The 20467-nt window shown below is 39.5% G+C and overlaps 3 protein-coding genes and 1 long non-coding RNA gene across 4 annotated transcripts; 1 reads left to right on the top strand and 3 right to left on the bottom strand.

Annotated features, from left to right (window-relative positions):
• Nucleotides 1–3686: 3686 nt before the first annotated feature.
• On the top strand, nucleotides 3687–5262 carry LOC134869858 (uncharacterized). Its single transcript, XR_010166460.1, has 2 exons — nucleotides 3687–3815; nucleotides 5029–5262. It is a non-coding gene; the product is annotated as an uncharacterized LOC134869858 (long non-coding RNA).
• Nucleotides 5263–5604: 342 nt separating this feature from the next.
• Nucleotides 5605–9115, bottom strand: ndufa11 (NADH:ubiquinone oxidoreductase subunit A11). The gene is made up of 4 exons (XM_063890608.1): nucleotides 8944–9115; nucleotides 7945–8037; nucleotides 6929–7051; nucleotides 5605–5779 (listed from the first exon to the last, which is right to left on the bottom strand). The coding sequence occupies exons 1-4, from the start codon at nucleotides 9020–9022 to the stop codon at nucleotides 5637–5639; spliced, it is 438 nt and encodes a 145-aa protein (XP_063746678.1). The 5' UTR covers nucleotides 9023–9115; the 3' UTR covers nucleotides 5605–5636.
• Nucleotides 9116–9759: 644 nt separating this feature from the next.
• Nucleotides 9760–11756, bottom strand: mrpl55 (mitochondrial ribosomal protein L55). The gene is made up of 3 exons (XM_063891652.1): nucleotides 11619–11756; nucleotides 10592–10787; nucleotides 9760–10142 (listed from the first exon to the last, which is right to left on the bottom strand). Exons 1-3 carry the CDS (start codon nucleotides 11672–11674, stop codon nucleotides 9993–9995), a joined length of 402 nt encoding a protein of 133 aa, XP_063747722.1. The 5' UTR covers nucleotides 11675–11756; the 3' UTR covers nucleotides 9760–9992.
• Nucleotides 11757–12772: 1016 nt separating this feature from the next.
• Nucleotides 12773–19834, bottom strand: ctns (cystinosin, lysosomal cystine transporter). The gene is made up of 11 exons (XM_063892131.1): nucleotides 19692–19834; nucleotides 18149–18239; nucleotides 17508–17586; nucleotides 16393–16483; nucleotides 16073–16176; nucleotides 15796–15930; nucleotides 15178–15277; nucleotides 14949–15068; nucleotides 14682–14852; nucleotides 13661–13778; nucleotides 12773–13205 (listed from the first exon to the last, which is right to left on the bottom strand). Exons 2-11 carry the CDS (start codon nucleotides 18225–18227, stop codon nucleotides 13057–13059), a joined length of 1146 nt encoding a protein of 381 aa, XP_063748201.1. The 5' UTR covers nucleotides 18228–18239; nucleotides 19692–19834; the 3' UTR covers nucleotides 12773–13056.
• Between the last annotated feature and the right edge of the window lie 633 nt (nucleotides 19835–20467).

The following is a 20467-nucleotide window of genomic DNA, read 5'->3' as shown; positions in this document are numbered from 1 at the left end:
ATGTAGCCTTATATTAAACATAATGTACAGAAGCTGGCCTTCGCACAGGATTCCCGGAGACAATGTTTTTAAGTGTTTATACAGTATTGTCTGGTGTAAGGCAGAGTTGTAGAATGAGGACTAATGGGTTTGTTAATAGTTGATCTTAATGTTAGGCAAGGAAGGGGTTTATTTGCCTGGGCTCCTATGGCCCATGTCTCTAACAAGTGGGGGAGTATCAATACAAGGTTGTGTTGCCAGGAGGATAAGCTTTCCTGCTTTGTTTTGCAGACTTCTGGGCCTTAGTTCAGGGCTGCATATAAGCTGACCTACCCAGCCTACAGCACATTATCCATGCATGCCATACATTTTTATGTAGATTAGTTCTTGCACAGAGTGGTAACGGCTTTCAATAGTGTATGAATAGTTATCCATGTTGTAAGTCTAATTTTATTCTTATAGTGTACAATGTGTATTCAAACAGCCTGGGCCTAGATATTCTTTACAGAAACACCCCTGCTATGCTTACCATTCAGTATGTAGGTCATGCTCATAGTCTCTCTTGTGTGTGCATCGTAATCTGACACACAAAGGCCTCCTCTGTTTGCAACATGACAGTGCTATGTCACAGACAGCATGAGTCAGGATACAACTATATAAAAGCAGCTGGTTCTGTAAGCACTTTCTGCAATGGGCCTTTTAATTTTCAGTTGACACACAGACACCGACCAACAAGGTTTAGCTGCTGAAGCCTTTAATTTTGGACCCTTTTTGGTTATCTGAGCACTGCATAGGATTGCATACTAAAAAGCTAAAGTATGAACATGGTAAACCTACATGCTAATCGTTAGTTTTGTCACTTACTATACAATCGTCTGCTGCGTCATACAGCCTAACAGAGCAGTTTATTCTCTGGATCCAATGGAAATCTCACATTGCTTTGTGTCGAAGTTGCCCTTGCCATGCTTACTTTCGGGTTGGCCTACAAAATGCACAAGCACTGCACCTCTTTATGTGGATGCATTAACTTACTAACTTGACTTGACTAACATGTCAGCATATTTTGGTGATGACAGTGACTGAGCCAAACAGGATGTAAGGACAGCCCCAAGACTTTGTGCATATCTCTTGGATCTCAGTCAGTTTTGTTCCTCTTCAGTCTGTTGTCTTGTGCTATTATATATTAATAATTAATAGATCTCTTTCTTTGGGGGGATCAAACGGATTGAATGCTTTGTGGTGACAGCTGTAGCTTGAAAAACATATCAGTGCACTGAGAGGAGATGTTGCCGTTTGATTCTTTGTATGAGTACAGTTCTTCATGATAAAGCACCTCCTACAGTGTGCTTACAGTCCAAAACCACACTGTGTTTCTTTGAAGCTCTTTTGAAGCAGTGATGTCTCCCATGAGTCAGCATCTCTCAAAACACTGCAGCATTCAGCACCCAGCCTTAATCAATATAAACAGGGAGGATCAGATGCTGCTCGGACAGACGCAACAGTAAGAGGTTACATGCTTTATTTCGAATCACTGGGAAGTCACTGATGTCATTTGGACAGAAAAACCACAACAGAACTGTCACTGTCAATAAATTGTTAGTAGGACATGTTTCTGGAAATAATTGTTGCTCTTGATTTAACATATGCTTCATAAACTGTTTGCTGATTCTCAGTGGTGCATTGTCCTGAATGTTCAAAAGCAAAACATAACAAAACATGAAACAAATGGACCACAAAATGGCTATTTTGGCAAGGGGACAGCTCTAGATCATTATTAGATTTAATCTAAATGGGATTATGCACATGTAGACCGGTGGGTACCAAATGTTTCTGTCACCCTCCATCCCCCCTATCAGCTTGGAGAAGAGTTGACTGTTCCTATGTAGATATTGTGGGGATGGGTAAAGGGGCTGGGTCAGTGAAAGAATGGAGCAGCTGGGCTCATGTAGAAACACTGATTCACTCTCAGATCAGGTTACTGACCCACTGCCGCAGCATTCAGCCACATTCATAGATACGATACACACCATGAAAGTGTGTCAGGACGAACTGCGTTTGTTTGACTGCAGGACACGCCCTGGTGTTGTAAAAGATGCTGGAAATGGTTCAGCTGAGAAAGAAGCAGAATACTTTTATCAGAGATGAAGCCATTTTTTTTAGAAATTAGAAATACTCCACCTCCATTCTAACCAATAGCATACAAAGCAAAAAATATGCTCAAAATGAATGTTATTTTACCTTTGAAGTTTGTTCCCCTACACAAAATGATTGTCTGCAATGTGATCCATTTCCTTTGTTGAATTTACATAGCTCTTTTTCAAGGTATTCGACCTCTTAAAGTGCTTTGACAGGTCAACATTCACACACTCTTAAAGTACAGTCTCTCTAACAAACGAAATGGGCAAAAAATCTAAGAGGACAATTGATATTAAATGTCCTCATCACCCAAATATAATCCAAAGGAAGAGTGGAGGATCTGCATTAATATTACGTGGACTTTTTGGGTGAAATGATCATCGTAAAACAGTAAGATTCAGGCATCTATCAGTTTCCCTCTTACCTCACTGTGGCTGTACTGTAGGTCTATGCCTTTGGGCGGAATATATGAATAAGAAATGAGAGCCTCCCATTGAGAACCGTACATTTATATTAACATAACAAATATGTACTGAATTGACTGCATTACATGGTAGGAGCCGGCATATGCTTTAGTTTACATGACACATATATGGGGAGTGTTAGAAAAACACTGTAAATTTGCTTTCTTTATCACACACAGAAAGCAGCCCTACATTGATTTTCCCCCATCCTCCTCCCTGCGTTATGTGCCTTTGAGAGGGCTGTGTGTTCGGTCGCTCCCCAGAGAGTTGAGCAGGAAGTCCTTTTGATGCTGATGCGGCCAGACAGTCACAGCAGGCTGTGCGCAGCCACCGCCCCACCGTGCACCGAGTATGTAAGAATGGTTGTAGGAGGAAAAATGCTTGTTTGCCATAGTTCATTATTTATATTATTCTCCTCATTTCAGTTTACACCACGTTTAATTCCTATTGGTTATCACCTCCGGTAACTGTCATATGGGTGTGGTTTATATTTAGGTCACCTGTTTGATGCCGGTTTGATGGATGACAGAGATGGATACTTTCTGTTGACCGTGTGGTCCGGAGATAAATATTTTTAGTTTTGTTTCTTTATTAAATACCGTGAACTCTAAATGACTGGAACGCGTCACAGAGAAGGCATTATAGGGAGTTGTTGCCGCTATAATGGTAGAGGGGGAGTCCACGATGAATCTACCCACCTTGCTTACATTCAATATCATGTTACAAAAATACAACAATAGTTTATTATCAGGGCACTACTGAAAGCATTACCGGGGGGAGCGCCACATTCTGTTCCAACAACTGTATCTACGGGACTTGATTGTGTATGTGTTGAAGGCATTACCATCCTCTGTTGTGATGAGCTCACAGGTGCTGCATGTTGCACAGCAGAATTACCATAGAATAGTTATAAGCTAAATGTTATCAGCAAAAACTGGCCTCCTCTAATGGTCTTTGGACCACACTGCAGAGATCCCAGGGGCGGTGGCCAACACACAAATCACTTACATGATCCGATAAGATTCCAGCAGAAGGGGAGGGATCCGGAATTCAGAGGGCAGAGGGGCTTGTGGGAAATGCAGTTTTTATTTTAGATTTCAGAGAAATCCTTGAGCCTGGGTGTGTCGTAGTTTTCTTTGTCTGACACTTCAGTTGGTGGACACCTGATTTGTTAAGAATAACGAGGATGCTATACTCTATTACTTAATAAACGACTTTAAACAACAACAAAAAAAGGTAAAAGGATCAGATTGTATTCCTGCTTTTTAAACTGTAATGTTCTGTAGGCTAATTTAAGGGAGAATCTATCCGCCTACTTCCTGAATTTGTTTATGGTTGTCACTTTCTTTCACGGTTCATTTGTTATTTTTTTCTTTCTGTAGATGAACCTATGTGTTTTTTAAACAGTGTTTTTGAGCTTAAATTTATGTATTAAACTAAAACATTTTCTGTTATCCGATTTTATTTCTGATTTGATGTGTGCTCATGTGTTTCATTGTTGGTATATAGGCTACTGCCTGAATATTCTTAATGAAAGGCAGCTTTTTACTTTAAATACGATCTCTAGGCAAAGGGCACGTTTTGTATCTTGAATATTTAGTTTTCTTCTTTTCTACTCTCAAAAAAAGCAGAGCCACCCCAATAACAGAATTCTATCTTCACTCATCAAACTAGGCTACAGGCTGTTTTGCCATTTTCTAAACTAATGCGTGATTAAGCAAACATTGTCAGACCATTGTCGGTTCCGTGTTTTTGTCAGGTTTTTAGAAATTGTAGATTATTTTACATTTAAACATAAGGCTCGAGGGTGATGGAAACTGCACAGCACATCACAAGGACACTAGCTGCCATCCATGGAGCACATCTACACCCAGCGGCACAGGAAGAAAGCCCCCCAATCCCCCCATCAACAAATTGTTCTGTCTGCTGCCGTCTGGCAGGATTTACCGCAGCATCAGGACAAAGACCACCAGACTCAGACAATATGACTATTTAACACCTGAGCTCTGTAAAGTGCCTCCATAAGCACTCTTCTGGTTGCATCGCACAATTTATTTATCTAAATAGTTGTCAGTAATAAAACATATTTTATTCATCTTACTGTACAATATGCAATTTTACATTCTGTTCCTGTATGTATCATATTTATATTTACATGTAAATAAACTTCTTCTTGCACTATTTGTATTTATTTGCACATTTTTGCAACATTCTCTTGCACTATTTTATTTATATTGTTATTTCTCTCACTGCTTTTATTTGTTATATATAGTAATGTCGCATTGTTGGAGGAGCCTGGGACTTCAGTAATTCATTATCGTATCTACACTGTCAATAAAATCTTTGTATCTTAAATCTTTCAAATGTTGAGTTTGAATTTAAAATTCGGATTATAACAATATGACCAGCATTGAGAGACTGCTCATTGTTCTCTTTGTTTATTCTTGAGGAATACCAGTTTGCAGAGGGCTGAGGGCATTGCAGATACCACCATCCCCGTCATTCGGTCAGGGGGTGCCATTGCTGAAGTTTTGCATAACCTACCAAGTATCTCACTTGGATGTGTGATGCTCCTTGCACTGATCTATTCACACACCTTAAGCTATCCTTAGGACCTAAACTGTCATGATCCATGAAACTGGAGATACTGCTGAAAATAAAGGCGCTCAAGTCATTAAGTAAGTGATGAATGCATATTTCCCTCTGGAGAACTCTTTGTTTGGTTAATTTGCCTCAAAAGTTAGTTCAAAGGGCATTTTCTTACTGAGGATTAGTTTTGCAAACGTGTATTTACAGTGGTTCTGTGTACACACATCTCTAGCTAGCTAAATTTTGTGTGTGCTGTCAAACTCCATAGCCATCCATGTTAAAATGCACATTTTTACAGCATGAATAATCGCTTAACAGCCGGCTACAGAAGACAGGACCAGGGCACTCTATACCCCACACACTATGTGAAATTCTACATGTACCTCTGTTTTAATCTAGGTGTAATGTAGAATAAGACTCACATCAATAACCGGTATACTCATAAGTACTTTATTACATAAACTCTTTTTACAACATGGTTAAAGGTAGCATCTTCCTCTCATCGTACGGAGTTCCTGCCAGCTTCCATCCCTCCATCTTGCCCACTTTTGTGAAGTAGGCTAACGCACCAAGACCCAGACACGCTGACGTCCCGGTAGTAGCACTGTGGGCTAAACACACAGAGGGGGAGTTAAGTTACACATACAGAAGAAGAGCACAGAAGATTGGGTTATTAAAAGGAATAATTGACAAGCCATAAACTCAAACGTGCTGGATGGGGGGCAATAAACACATTCATAAAAAAATAAATAGAGTGCAGCCAAACCCAACATATAAAGTCCAATAACTAGGTTCCAGTCGAATTGTCTTTTTAGCTATGCAAGGTTTCTAAAAGAGTGAAATTAGCTAAAGTGGCTGCCATGATGACAGCTGACAGACGTGGGTCATGTAAGTTACGGTGCTTATTAAACATTTTACATCTTATGCCATAACCTGCCCAAGAGTTTATATGGTATGACCTTCTTAAACCCAAGGCGAAATATGAACGTAATGCCAAATACTGTAGAAGGATCAAATAAGGTCAACCCACAAAGTGTTCCCTGAGTTGGTGTTTCTTAAGCTTTTTTCTTTAATCCAACATGTTAAATGCTTATATGTTTTACACAAAAATCCTAATTGGGAATCATTTCACTCACATTTTAATTTGAACCTTAGGAAAGAAGTTATATATTTTCAGATATCCACCTTCAATAAGCCTGCATGAAAAAACATCATAACATTGCACGGGGCGAGGTATATAGATGTGGGTTTTTTTGTAGTCCATCAACGGGAAATCGTAGTTCTCCCAAAGCAGACGCACTTTAGTAACATCCTTCGACACATCATTATTACGTCGCCCAATCTTCTTATCATATTCCCTTAAACCCATGATGTTTTCCAATGAGGTTATTGAAAAAATATAGAACATGTTTTTTAGACAATTGGACCGCAGCCTCCGCCTTGTTGAGAGTGAGACAATCTCCTGTGCACCGCCCAATAAACAGCACAATCCATCTGAGGACAACCAATAATTATGAAATACTGTTGATGCACAATAAATTATGTTGGACAACTATTCATAAATGTATTGGCTATTCTAGATTTGTTGAGGTAATGCATATCTTTTAAGACAGAAAATAAACCCTGCATTAAAATACTGATTTGGACGTTGATCAGCATGGAAACGATATTTTTGGAAATTATTCGGGTCAGTGATGCTAATGCTAGGTGAGCTGCTGGAGTGGAAGAACTTTTTAAATGAGCGCCGGAACTCTACTTACTTCTGGCTCCAATGAAGATCCCAGAGGCGCACCCCCCGATGAAGTAGTTCAGAGGGTCTTCTGGGGCCTCACGAGCCTGAGCACTGAGACAAGTCGCCATGCCGAAGACGGCTCCCATGGTGGCTGGTTTAAACACCACACACACACACACACACACACACACACACACACACACACACACACACAACACACACACACACACACACACACACACACACACACACACAACACACACACACACACACACAAAAGTGTTTGTATTTAACCTTAGTCATGGCTTCATTAATAGTTTTATTTGCTGGACTCTGAGGTAACCATTTACAAAATAATAAAGGATATTGAACAGTTCAAGGTGGTTTTCCTCCCTCAGTTTAGAACGTTTTACAAATCTCTTACCGGTTATGATGTTATTCTAACAGCATCACTAGAGCACACGCCATGAGGGCTGATGTGACATGACTGGCAGCACCACTTGTTAAATTCTAGATTATTGCATGGTTCCTGCTGATATTAATAGCACCAAGTATTAAAAAAACAGCCACAGCTTGGCTCTTAGTAACAGAAGTGATAGTGAAATTCAATCCTGCGTGGGGCTGATTGCCACGCTTCAATTTGATATGCTTTTTCCAAATACTTTTACTTCAAAAGAATATTTTTGTAACCAATAACAATGTGGATTATCTTCTACAGCACACATTGTCTGCCTTTTAATTAAAAACAAAACATCTTGGTGCCCACCAGCTTGAGGACATTGTTATTAACCAAACCTCTGGGGGAAAGAAAAACATATTTAACGAGCGAACTTTCGGTACCTGGTCAAGAACTGACCTGTAGACATCTCGAGCATCTCTCTGAGAGGTTTGCCAAAGATGTAGCAGGAAAACTACTGTTTGAACAGCTATGGGTTCATCATTGATAATGGGTGATCTTTTTCTTAGGTTACAAAGAACTTGTATCCTTTTGTTTTAAAACAGTGGGATTCTTGAATATTAAAGAATGAAAATATGGATTTTTACCCATGGTTACAGTTGCGTTGGTGGCCCTCTGTAGCCCCGCCATTGCAGTTTCAGGCTGGAATGCCACAAGGTGGTAGGCTGAACCAACCAGGCCTGAAAACACACACAAAGTAACACACACTTTAACAGCTTTCAGGACTTCAGTCAGTATGACATCATGTAAACAACTGGACATTGGTTCAGAATGTGTACTCCAACTCACATTAACCAAAACGCCTGCATATGAAATAATAACAATCCAGCATCAGTCATTAATGCATCAAAATGAATGAATATTAGTTCTCAATAGACGCTGTGTATTGTGAGAAGAGGCTGCTAAAACAAAGCTAAGAATATATACAAAGCTCATTTATTTACTCATTTGTTATTTGTTTTTGTTTTGTTTCTACATATGTGCAAAACAATGTTTATGGGCTTTCGCTGTAATATAGTGTTGGTTCCAAGGTATTGAATAGTATTACAAAGTGACTTTGGACGCAGCATGATGCTGGATTTCCACGCAAAACTATTTCAGACACCTAGGCATACTGTAGAGACATAGCCTATGCATATAGTAGAGTAAGTCCAGGTGACGGAAAGGTGAGATTTATATGTGATAAGAAGCATTTATAAACACAGCGTTATTTGTTCGTCTTTACAAAGGAAACGTTGGATATTTGGCAAAAGTATGACATAGTTTTCCCTTGAAATCTTTTACCAACGAACATATACAAGAGACTCTACATAACTCCAGTGTAAATGTGTGTTGTTGGCTCACAGTCTCTACTATACATTAACTTCTTCGCTCTGAACTCCATTGGAAAGTAAAGTGGTTTATCATAGCGTTTTGTTGGAAGTTGACCTGAAAACATCTTGTTTAGCAGCTACCAGACATAGGCTAACCTGCTGATGTTAGCGTTAGCATTAGCTCAAACATGAACGCTTTTGTTCGTTATCTTTCAGGTCCCGGCGTTTATAGCCACATTTACTCGCAGTTTATTTATCAATGCTGATATTTACCCAAAGCTGTGCCTAGCTTTGTGCTGATCCATGTTTTCTGGATGCAGTCAGTGCCCTCTGGTATGTCCCAGTACCCCATTTCGGCGTTAGCAAGGACGCGATCTGGAGTCCTCGCGAGAAGCTTCCTCTTCTTCTTTGGTTTTAATGGCGGACTTCAAACTAACGTTAGATGTGTATGCTGCCACCTTCTGTACCGGAGTGTGTAACATCACTAAAACCACTTTTTTATATAAATAATAATGGAATAAATAAACAAATAACCTTTATTTTGTATATCCTTTCCGTTTTATGATTTAAACATTCAAACAAAGTCATTTGAACCAGAAATTGATTCTTCCCAGTCACCAACAGCCATTTTGGGCTCCATTCTCTTCCCATTTCTACAACCCTCTCCTTCAGTTTTTCTCCATCTACACTGAACCTTCTTCATCCTAGTAACACTGTGTTAACTCACAGGCTCACATTTATCAAATGCAAGAAACTTAATTTTGATGGTAAGTTGTTCTTGTATTAACGCCACCTGCTGGTCTGTGAAGCACTGAAATGACCTGTGCTAAACCTTTGTGCTAAAACAGTTTCTTCTATAATACCTGTGAAGGTCTTAAAATGAGCAGACTAAAAATCACATTAACTGATTCTTGTGACACAGACAAAGAAAAGGCATGAGTAGAAGGCTATTTATATATCACCTCAAAGACAGATCACCCAATCTTCTGTGTTCTCATCCCCATCAATCAGGGCACGTGCAGAACAACAAACCCAACAACCTTTTCTAACAATTCAGTAAGCTGTAATCAAATTCAACACACCGAGACACACAGTTCAAACCAATTTATTGACTCAACGTTGTTATGGATTCCAGCTTCAGCAGGTTGTTGACAATGTAAGGAAAGCAGAGCTCCTGCTACATGTCTCTCTGCCATACGAAGCTTTTCACTGTCCCACCACCAAGTCTTTTTTTGTCAATAATACAATCATACAACATAATATATGGACAAATGGAAGCTTCTATTCTGATCTTTAATGTCATGTTTCATTGTTTCTCCTCATTACTTCTTCTTCCAGAATTTGCTGTATTTGTCCGCCGTGAAGTCGTCCTCATAGTCCACTGCTGTTTGTTCTTTCGTCTTCTTCACTGCTCTCTTTTTCTGTCGAGCACGACGCTCCTCTTCAGTCAGAGTGGACAGGTTGACTGGCATCTATCAAAACACAGAGAGAAACTGCAATGAACTTACAAAATCATGAAATTCTGAGTCAACATACTCATGGACACGCATGCCATAGAAACCATGCACCTTACTAACTTGAGCAATGAGGTGATTTTGGAGCTGTTGTCAGTAATCAGGGTTGGGAAGGGTTGATAAGGCAGGATGTGTTTTATTCATATTGGCAAGCACTACTAGTAGTTGGTGTTCCTAGTGTTTGGTCAAACATCTTTCACCTCTCATCTCTTATTTATTTTCTCTTAATCTGTATGCTGTCATGTCCTACAAATGCATGTTACTAGCTTAGCATCTGGGTTATCGTCCCGGTATTTTTTTGTCTCTCACTGCCTGATACATCTGTCTATAATAAAACTGTGTGGTCAGTCGGATTAACATGAGCAGAAATATTTAAAGTGTATAGCGCCAGAGCAGAGATTACTCACCATCAGGATGCGTCTGGGTTCTTTGTATCTGATGTTGACTGTTGCTCCATCAGGCCGCACCAGTATCACAGGGAACGCCCTCTCATACTTCTGCCGGCTGCAGCGCACCACCGACGTCCTGTTGGAATTCAGCTGAGGAGGCTGGGTGTGGAGCAGAGAGGCCTGGCCGTGGTGCAGGAACACAGGGCACACACTCCTGCACACAAACACAAAATAAGACGTTAGTGTCATGATGAAAAATGTACTTTTCTGCATTCTGGTCAAATGGTTAGTAAATGTTAAAATATGACCAGTACTTTGATAGATTTCCATTGTGTTTTTTTACTAGTCACTTGCATATTTAGCCATCATTTAACAGCAGGTAACATTAAATGGTGGCAATGTGTTTCTAATTCCATTCATTTCATTTTTTTCTCAAACAGTTAAAAAATATAGTACCAGCATAAGACATATTGAAGATATGTGACATGGGACACCTTGAGTACTTATCCGAAACTCCAGAAAAGGGGTTCAGACTCTAACCAGAAAGTATTCACAATATAAATAAGACATCTACAATACGGAGAGAGCATATGTTTTATACAAAGACAAACTAACTATAAAACCAATAACCTAAAAAATCTATTCGAACCCTCTAATCTTAATACTTTAACGGTCCCAGAAAAATAATGGATTCAGTTCTCTAAAACAGGCAAGTTCCAATAAATACCAACACATGACAAGGGAAGACAATGGTACAAATTAGGGGCATTTCAGAGTAAAGAGGATTTAGTTAGGAGTCCCAGGCCATTCACTGCGTTCAAGATTTGACATATTTGGTCAACAACTGCTGCTTTAAGAAATTTTAAACGACAGACACAGGTAAAGGCATTCCAATAGTAACTGTGTTACAAGTCTGCTGTACCTAACACAAGCTAAAGGGAGACGTCTGTTAGCTTCAATATTAGCAACGTTAGCGGCAGAGCATCTATACCTCCATATAGTACAAAGGTAGTTTATGATCTCCATGTTCAAAATATATTCTTACCGTGCTAGCAGCCTGTGCAGTGTACACATCTTCAATAAAAACATGTTCCCGACCATGGAACTCAAACAGGAAGCACATCCGGTAGAAGGTCAAACACTGGAGTTACCGGAGAAATGTCCGACTTACTCTTAAAGCGCATGTTGGTTCCGACACATTTCAAACGGCTCTGTGGGTTGAAGCTTAGTATACATCCATGGTTGAAGCCGGGTTGAAGAATGACTTAAAAATATTTTTTGTTATGATTTTTCACAATTTGTAGTGTAGTGAGGCACCATTTAATAATTCAACATGCTGCTGCACAGATCATCGGTATTGCTGTTGTATGGATATATTTAATGTTTATCCATTCATTCAACTTGAATTCAAACTTAAAATATATTGAGGTAGAGACCTCCTTTACAAATAATCCCAGGCACTAACACTCTTAAAGGAGCCCTATTATGAACATTTACAGGTTCATCTTTGTATTTTGTCCCTTTACTGTGACATGTTTACATATTTTAATGTGCAAAAAGCTTCATTTTTCTCATACTGCCTGTGCTGCTGGTGTGGGAAATAAACTCCCTCTTGAGGAAACAAGGATTTTCACCTTTGTTGACCATTTACATGCTCAAAAAATATATATAACACACAAGAAAACAGAAATCCCAAATAGCATAACAGGTCTTTAAGAAATGTTAAGAACTAAAGCAGTTAAAGTTGAAAGACACAACTAAAACATGAAAACTGGAAGTGAATTATTACGTTTTGTTTCATATCACAGGTTCAAAATGAGAATAACTGGATTTTCCAAGCTCAGTGTTTGTATGGACTGAAGACGTTTGTGGTCGATGTGGTGATACCCTGACTACCTCTGGATCACAATCCTTCCTCAATGCCCATACGATGCTCCTAACACTAGGATGGGTCAAATGCAGAATGTAAATTTCCCCTCTGTGGGACAATTAAGTGTTCCTTCTTCTTCTTTCTGTACTTTAATGTGGTCAAGCACTTTCTAATAGCAATGCGATTACCTAAAGCACATTAGAATGCCAGGTGTAATAATGGCATCTCTAACCTCAAACATACCTTTAACATTTTTTGTTTCTGATCTGTGATGAGCAGACATTGTCTGAAAATACTGGAAAGGCAAGTCATAAAGAAAAAAAAGAATATGATTTTAGTGGTAATATTGCATTTAATAAAAAAAAGGTGCATATATTGTCAACATTACATATTTTTTTCTCATACATTCTATCAATAATTTTCATATGGAGTGAAGAAAAAAAAAAGAGCAGTGCTAACCCTGAAATATACATTTTAAAAAGGCATCATGTGAACAAACAGCTGAAGAGAACATGTGATGGAAGTCAAATATGACAGCCTCTCTGCAGCAGTTTGAATCAGTATTGTGCTCCTTTGTAAGTTTGCCACTGTCTACAGGCAGCGTCAGGCAGAATCAGTCATCTGGTTGCCCGGTAACAGCTTCATACTGTGGTCGCTGTCTGTAGAGACAGTAATGCTGAGTCATGAAGAGGATGTCGAACACCACGGAGAAAACACCCAGACCAAACTTGGTGGGGTCGCCAAATATGAGCTTCCATTCGTCTGAGGAGAGAAACACAGCAGTGAGTCACATGATCACCCGCAGACCACTTCCATTTTTCACATTATTCTCAAATTGTATAAAATGATGTTTAAGGGAGTTTCTATCTCCAAAAAAGTATTTGTTTTGGGTTGGTTTAGAGTTGCATCCACAGAAACCTAAATGAACATTGTGTGAAATAAGAAATGTAACATTTACTCCATTTACTTTAGTCACGGCATTAATAATGGCGAACAAATATTAGCTTCATGAAGATAAAGTGGAGTCACCTGTCCCTGAGCTCAGACCTAAGTCTTGTGTGTGTTGTAATGCTAACATCTCTGTGCTTCGTGTGATGTAGCCCTGCAGGTCGGAAGTGCATGTTGTTCCTGTGTTAGGCTAGCTAATGGCTGCTGCTTTACAATGCATTCAAACATCATGGAAGTATTGCCCGTAGATGTTGTTGTAATGTAGTTACCATTGTTGTAAGACTGAAGGATCATTTGCAGAATACTGAAGACTCCACCTGTGAAGTCCAGCAGCACATTGCCAATGCTCCACCCGTCAGTGCTCTGGTTTTTGTAGTTCATGTACGCCTGGAGGAACAACAGCAACACTGTAAGCATTGATCGAACAAGACCTTACCAAAATAAAGCACTATTACTTACTGTGTTTTGTGAAATAGCATTGTAATCAATACCAACATAAAGTAGTACATGTTGCTACTTGTCATTTTGTCATTTAAATCAGTCCATTGCATCCTTTTTTTTTTAATCAGCAGATTCCTCAGAGTAGAGAAATGAAACTGACAGTGTTTAAGTTTACATTGTGCTCTGTCTCAGCAATGTTTTTTGTGCTGTATTGGATTCTTTTAACTTGGTAAAAATAGCACCCTATGCACTGAGGTTCAGTCCCTGCTGCGGCGGATGCAGGTTTGAAACCGGCCTGTGTTCTCTTTACGCATCCCCCTCTATATCCCCAGTATGAAGACAGAGCTACTGGACTCCATTTCCCATGATCCATTACTCCTGGAAACCTAACACCGGAGTTTGGAACATGCCCCTGAACCACATCGTTTTGAAATCCTTTAAACAACAGCATATATTGTAATGGTAGTTTATTTTATTTATTATTTCCTATGTATTTTATGAGACTACATTACTTGTCCCAGGATGTGACTTGTTGCAAATTAAACGATCCTTGTTAATACAACTATTTGGATCCAAGTGGCTAGCAGTAACTAATAATAATAATAATCATTTTTTGATATAAATAATAATGGATACTCTATTGATATATCTTTTCTAGTGTTGATGTAACTGATTATGTTAATATTTTTATTTTATTTTATTTAAACTTATGTGTAATGCCTGTTAACATGCTGCTGTGACTATTTTTTGCCATTTTTGGATAAATAAAGTGTATCTAATCTAATGTCATCTGATTAATTATCTTTCATATTTCTTAATAACCAGACTTTGCGTATGTGCGTATCTCACCTGTGGCACATATTTGATCAGAGTGACTGCCAGTTTGATGTAGGAGAAATAGTAGAGGTAATTCAGCCAGGTGATCTGTTTGGCTACGGCCACAAACAGGCTGACCAAGGCAAACGTCCAGCCAACCACCAGCAGGAAGCAGGCTGTGAGCGAGACCTTCTGACCCCCCCTCTGTGAGGAAACACACAGAGAGTTACACACTGAGAGCAGCTCGGTGATCCACACATCTGACTATTGACTTGTTTCTTCTCTACAACGTAAACACACCTCGTACACAGCGGCCTGGCTGATGTAGACCAAGCAGAGCACGACAGCATGCAGACTGAAGAAGACGTCGTTGGCGCTCACAGGGTTAATTCCGTTGGGGTTGCTCTTCAGAAACTCCTCCTGCAAAGGGAACACAGCAGACACCGCCAGTCACACACTTGAAGTCAGAATAAATACATAAAAAGGACGCCCAGAGATAAAGCTCAGGCCTAAACAGTGACGGAGTTACCTTTATATAAGGCACCCAGAACAGTCCTATGTTGAAGACACTGTAGGCGATGAAGCCAGTCAGGTTGAGAGCCAGGAAGTCAAAGTTGAGACCTACAACACTGATGACACATGTGTGGATCAGATAAACATGGTTGTCTAAACATAAACATGGATAATAACTTGTGTTTTCAGTAAACAACCATTTCATGTCTGTTCTCTGCACATTTAACTGTGTTACATGGAAACCTTGTGTTCTACTTTCTTTGTTTACCTGCTGTTTTTGGCATTTGAAGGGAAATCATTTAATTTAAGGTTATGAATTGACTCCTGTGTCTGGTTTTCTTTAATAAGTGTCAAGTTGGGAACTGACAGTCAACTAATTCAGTTTTTAAATCACACAGGGCTCAAAATTATATCTTTTTTGCCCGTGTAGGAGGGTCAGAAATCTACTCTTCCAAAGTCCAATGACCTATCCTTACCCCACCTGATCCAAGCCTAGCTTTACTCATCTGCTGAGAATTTATTAATCTAACCTTTATCTTAACCTAATGCCATTTTCTTGGCAGTGCTCCAACTCTCCAACAAGATGAAGCAAGATAGCGATAGATGGATAGAGAGAGGCCAGACAGAACTCTACCTTTTCCTCCGGAAGTTTTCCCAGGCTTGTGGATAGAAGGACACGGACCAGGCCACAAAGTAAATCCAGCCGATCACCTGACTGATTATTGACAGAATGTTGCTATGGACAACCAGGAAGTGGATCCTGACAGAACTAGAGGAGAGAGAATGAGGCTTACAGTCAGTGATGGTGCAGCATGTTTCTCTGTGTGTGAGGGTCAGATTGTGAAGTCACAAAACCACATTTCACCAGGAATAATGAAGTATTCTGATAGTGATTGTACGCAGACAGTCACCTCTTGAGCTCCGTGTTGTTGGTTTGCAGGTATGTGGTTACCTGACCAACATCATGGGCCGTCACATTGAAGATAACTGAGGTTTCATTTTCTGGCAGCAACACCTAAACACAGACAACAGCACGTCTTCTCTGTAAGTCAAGTCTAGCTAAATTAGAAATCATCCCTTTCTCTGCTCAGTTTCTTTTATTATCTTTGGGTCAAAGTTCACAGTTTGTAGGATGTGGACTGTGTTTTCCCCTAGAGGCTAGGATTGACCTGTCCCTGCTGGCAGACTCAGGGATTCAGCTACTCCTGCTTTAGTTGGTGTCATGTGTTACCTGCTCGGGCAGTGTGATCACAGAGGTGTAGTCAGGCTTGGAGCTGAAGGTGATGTTGAAGTGAATCACAGCTGACTGGTTCACAGGGGAACTAGAGAAGGACACAACAATGCAGTGATGCAAAAAGCTGCTTTAAAAGTGAAAGAAGATATGACCTATAGTTCCATGTTCTGGATTTACTATATAAATAGCTGAGCACATTTTCTTTTCAACCGTTTCAAGCCCAGGGAGGCAAAAGCTGAACATGAGCAGCTGTGGTCTAAGGAAGTAAAAATAAAAGCTGACTGTGTCTCAGTCAGAGAGAAAGGTCAGAGGTGTGCTTACTCGTTCACCAACACAGCACACACCACCTCCACAGTCTAAAGCAGAGCAGTGAAGAGCCACATTAAAAACATTCTTACTACCGCAGAAAACAGTTTTGGACTGCATTTCAGAATGGAACCCGCTATGGCTGTAGCCTGCTATAAATGTAGCTAATTCTGCATGTAGCGCGCTACGGTTGAAGCCCGCTATGATTTTAGCCCGCTATGGGTTTAGACCACTATAAGTGTAAACCACTATGAGTTTAGATAGCTATGGAAGAAACTCCCTATGAATGTAGCTAGCTATGGGAGAAGCCCAATATGTGTGTAGCCCGCTATGAGTGTAGCTAGTTATGCGTGAAGTCTGCTATGAATGTCTCTAGCTGTGGTTGTAGCCCAACAAGTACATCACACGCTATGGGTGTAGCCCCCTATGGGTTTAGCTCACTATATGGGTGTAGCACACAAAGGATGTAGCCTGCTATTTATGTAGCCAGTCATGATTGTAGCCCAATTTGAATGTAGTTAACTATGGGTGTTGCCCAATATGTGTGTAGACACCTATTAATGTAGCCACTCATGGGTGAAGTCCACAATGGATTGTTTGGTCAATGGTTGTTTGTAGCTGAAACTCAGGCAGCCGGTGCCAGTGAACATACTCAGGCATTTAAAGTTCATGCTCTTAGCAGACTGTTAAGCATAACAACGACACGGAGCCATGCAAAGAGGAGTCCAGTGCCTCTGTCCATCACTACAGCGGAGTGACATTAGAGGAGCCGACTCTGCAGAGGGCAGCAAGCTGATTGTCCTCACCTGGAAGTAAGGCTGATGTTGGCTCCAGAGTTCTTCTGAAGCGTGACGACATCTGGACCTAACAGATACACGCTGGACTCTGGAGAACACACAGAATGTTTTTTAGAAAAAATCTTGGAAAACCAATCAGAAACAAACACATTATTATGATTCATTGTAAAGCATAATGTGTGAAGTAAGAAGGAAAGGTAAATGTGTAATATACTGAATGGATTTAAAAAAGAGATGATTAACAAATATAAAGTCAGGTATGAACATAAATGGCAAATAACCTTTGAACAGATTTGATATACATACACTTTACTGCTTTATTTTACATTTTCACTGTATGGATTTTTGTGACAAAATGTATAATACATAAAAACGTTAATCAACTAAAAGTTTTCGCTATGATACTTTCAGTTTGGTTTGTCAATAAAGTAATGGCTTATTGTTTCTTTATTATCTTTGTGTGTATTTGAGTTGAAAATGACGACAACGAAAAGAACTAACTATAATATTTTTTTAAATGTTACCATCACCATAATCATCACTAGTTTACTACATGCTTCAAGGATGATGGAACAGGTTTTCACCTAACCACTGAGAGTAAAAACATTGAGTGTGTTTGAGCGCAGTGAACAGAAACAGCTGTTAGTCACCAGAGAAGTGTGTGAGCGTCCACAGCAGCAGCAGCAGCTGTGCAGGGAGCCATCTCTGTGCTGAGCTCACAGAGGCCATCCTGCTGCCAGCCTACACACACACACACACACACACACACACACACACACACACACACACACACACACACACACACACACACACACACACACACACACACACACACACACACACACACACACACACACAATATATAACAGAAAACAGTCGATTCAGACACTTTATGATGGTCACAAGTGCGCCGACTAGGCTCTTTTTGATTCATTTGGGTTCAATGTACAGCAGGTGTCTTCCACTGAGGAGCTTCTGCTGCAGTCAGCCCTTTCAAATCACAGCCATATTTACTGGGGCTGCATGATTTGTAATTTTTTGTGAAAATTACACGTTGTGATTATTTTGCAATTGCGATATGATTCGCAATGAAACAGGGAATGTTCTTTTTTTTTTTTAAATATTACCCACATTACAAATGAAAATGTAGTAAAATAATTAGGGTGGGATTTTTAAGAGGATCTTTGCCAGACAAGGAAGTTATTATTGAAGTCTGTAGAATACCATTTGTAGAGACTTCTCCGTGGCACCTAAACACTTGATTCAGATATTTTTACATATTTTGCCTTTACTAAATATTGAGATTACTGCAATTTCGATAAGAGTATATAAAATATCATGATATTTTAGAAGTAAAATCTCAATACCAATAATGCAACAGAATTGTTTGTATTGGTATTGGTGCATCCAGCCCCAGGAGAACTTAATGTTACCTAACTGTTTGCAGCAGCTTTTTTGTAGTGCAACTACATTCATACTTGCAGTGTGTTTCAAGCAAGGATTAGTGTTTTCTGTGCTATGGTTTTAGAACCAAATACTAAAACTGCAAACATTTCCTACCATTGCTTCTCTAATTTAATTGAGCATCTTTGATTCTATTCTTTTGGCTATTAGACTGTGCAGACTGTAAAAGGTGTGAGCAGAAGTGACATGTGGCACTTTGGAATAAACTCAATCAAGTGCCTTTTAACTGGCATGTGACTTATTTTGTATTAGAAGTTGTCAACATTTCGTATCACTTGTTCATAGACAATTTGAGATTTTTTTTTTTACTTCTATTAGTTCCGAGGTCACTTTAGTTAACTGGTTAAAGTTGTTCCAGTGCTAATTCACTATTAGCTTGTAAAGCTTTCAGAGTAACGTTAGCTTCCTAAACACTGAATATTTACCTAAAAATATTCCTGTCTTAGTCAAAATAGTTAAAAGCCTTAAATATGTACACCATGTCGACTAAAGGCTAGAATGTATTTATTTTATATGTTCACAAGAAGCTTCCTGTAGAAGAAGGAAGTTTTAGCATCGCTCAAGGAAGACTCCAGTGGCAGAGCATCTCCATTGTACAGCCTGAAACACTTGCACTGAAACTAACGTCACGCTAAGGTGTCGAGCGGAAACTTCACAACACACATCGCAAGAAAAGGAGCATACTTTTCTCTTTATCTGACATAAGTTAAAGTGATAAAAGAAACTTACCCCAGCTGAGATGAATGCTTCCTCAAAAGCTGGTCACAAGACACATCTGTTTATTTTCTTATGCCGCTTCTTCTTTGGTTTAATGGCCGACTACAAACCAACGTTGGAGGTGCCTGCCGCCACCTATAGTACAGGAGTGTAACTGCAGCACAGCCTTTATTACGGTTGTCAAAATATAAAGAGGCTCTCCTCTCCTCCCTAACCCCTCCCTCCTACAGTTGTCCCTCTTTACAAGTGGTGGAATGTAACTCAGTAGTAGGCCTACCATTACTCACTGACATTATTGTACCTTACTTGACTATTATAGAGCTATCATTATATAGATTATGACAGAGCTGCGTTACGAGTACTTTTGATGCTTTAAGTACATTAAGTGGCTGTCATTTATATTATCTTTTAAATGAACCATTGTGCAGAATGATTACTTTTACTTCTGGTACTCAAAGTATATTTTGATGGTAGTCCTTTCATGCTTTTACATTTTGAATTAAGGACCTTTACATATAATGGGAGTACTTTAAGACCATATAGTGTATCTACTTCCAACTCTGCTCTTTACTATCATCAGTGTCCTTTATTTTACATGCCTCACATTGACCTGACAACAACTTGTTTTCGATATTGACCTTTGTCATTTCTCACTGTTATAATACCTTCTCATAGTGTTATTATTTACTACAAATCCATCTGTAAAAATACTAAAACAGTATAGTATCTCTTCTTCAAATTCTTATTTCAGAATCTACCTTCTGTTGTGGAATTATCTATGAAGCTAT

The sequence above is a fragment of the Eleginops maclovinus genome, chromosome 9, assembly GCF_036324505.1.
Source record: "Eleginops maclovinus isolate JMC-PN-2008 ecotype Puerto Natales chromosome 9, JC_Emac_rtc_rv5, whole genome shotgun sequence".
Taxonomy (NCBI): domain Eukaryota; kingdom Metazoa; phylum Chordata; class Actinopteri; order Perciformes; family Eleginopidae; genus Eleginops; species Eleginops maclovinus.
Note: the sequence above shows the minus strand (reverse complement) of the source record. Positions and strands in the feature narration are given on the sequence as shown.

Excerpts from the sequence above, each read along its gene's own strand:
- ndufa11 (XM_063890608.1), bottom strand. The coding sequence starts at position 9,022 with ATGGGGTACTGGGACATACCAGAGGGCACTGACTGCATCCAGAAAACA. Across the intron at positions 7,052-7,944 it reads CAACGCAACTGTAACCATGG|CCACCATGGGAGCCGTCTTC; the intron begins GTAAAAATCCAT and ends TGTTTAAACCAG. Across the intron at positions 5,780-6,928 it reads GATCTTCATTGGAGCCAGAA|CCCACAGTGCTACTACCGGG; the intron begins GTAAGTAGAGTT and ends CTGTGTGTTTAG.
- mrpl55 (XM_063891652.1), bottom strand. The coding sequence starts at position 11,674 with ATGGTCGGGAACATGTTTTTATTGAAGATGTGTACACTGCACAGGCTG. Across the intron at positions 10,788-11,618 it reads CTGCACAGGCTGCTAGCACG|GAGTGTGTGCCCTGTGTTCC; the intron begins GTAAGAATATAT and ends GTTTGTGTGCAG. Across the intron at positions 10,143-10,591 it reads AACCCAGACGCATCCTGATG|ATGCCAGTCAACCTGTCCAC; the intron begins GTGAGTAATCTC and ends GTGTTTTGATAG.
- ctns (XM_063892131.1), bottom strand. The coding sequence starts at position 18,227 with ATGGCCTCTGTGAGCTCAGCACAGAGATGGCTCCCTGCACAGCTGCTG. Across the intron at positions 16,484-17,507 it reads AACATCAGCCTTACTTCCAG|TTCCCCTGTGAACCAGTCAG; the intron begins GTGAGGACAATC and ends GTCCTTCTCTAG. Across the intron at positions 13,779-14,681 it reads TGATCAAATATGTGCCACAG|GCGTACATGAACTACAAAAA; the intron begins GTGAGATACGCA and ends TTGTTCCTCCAG.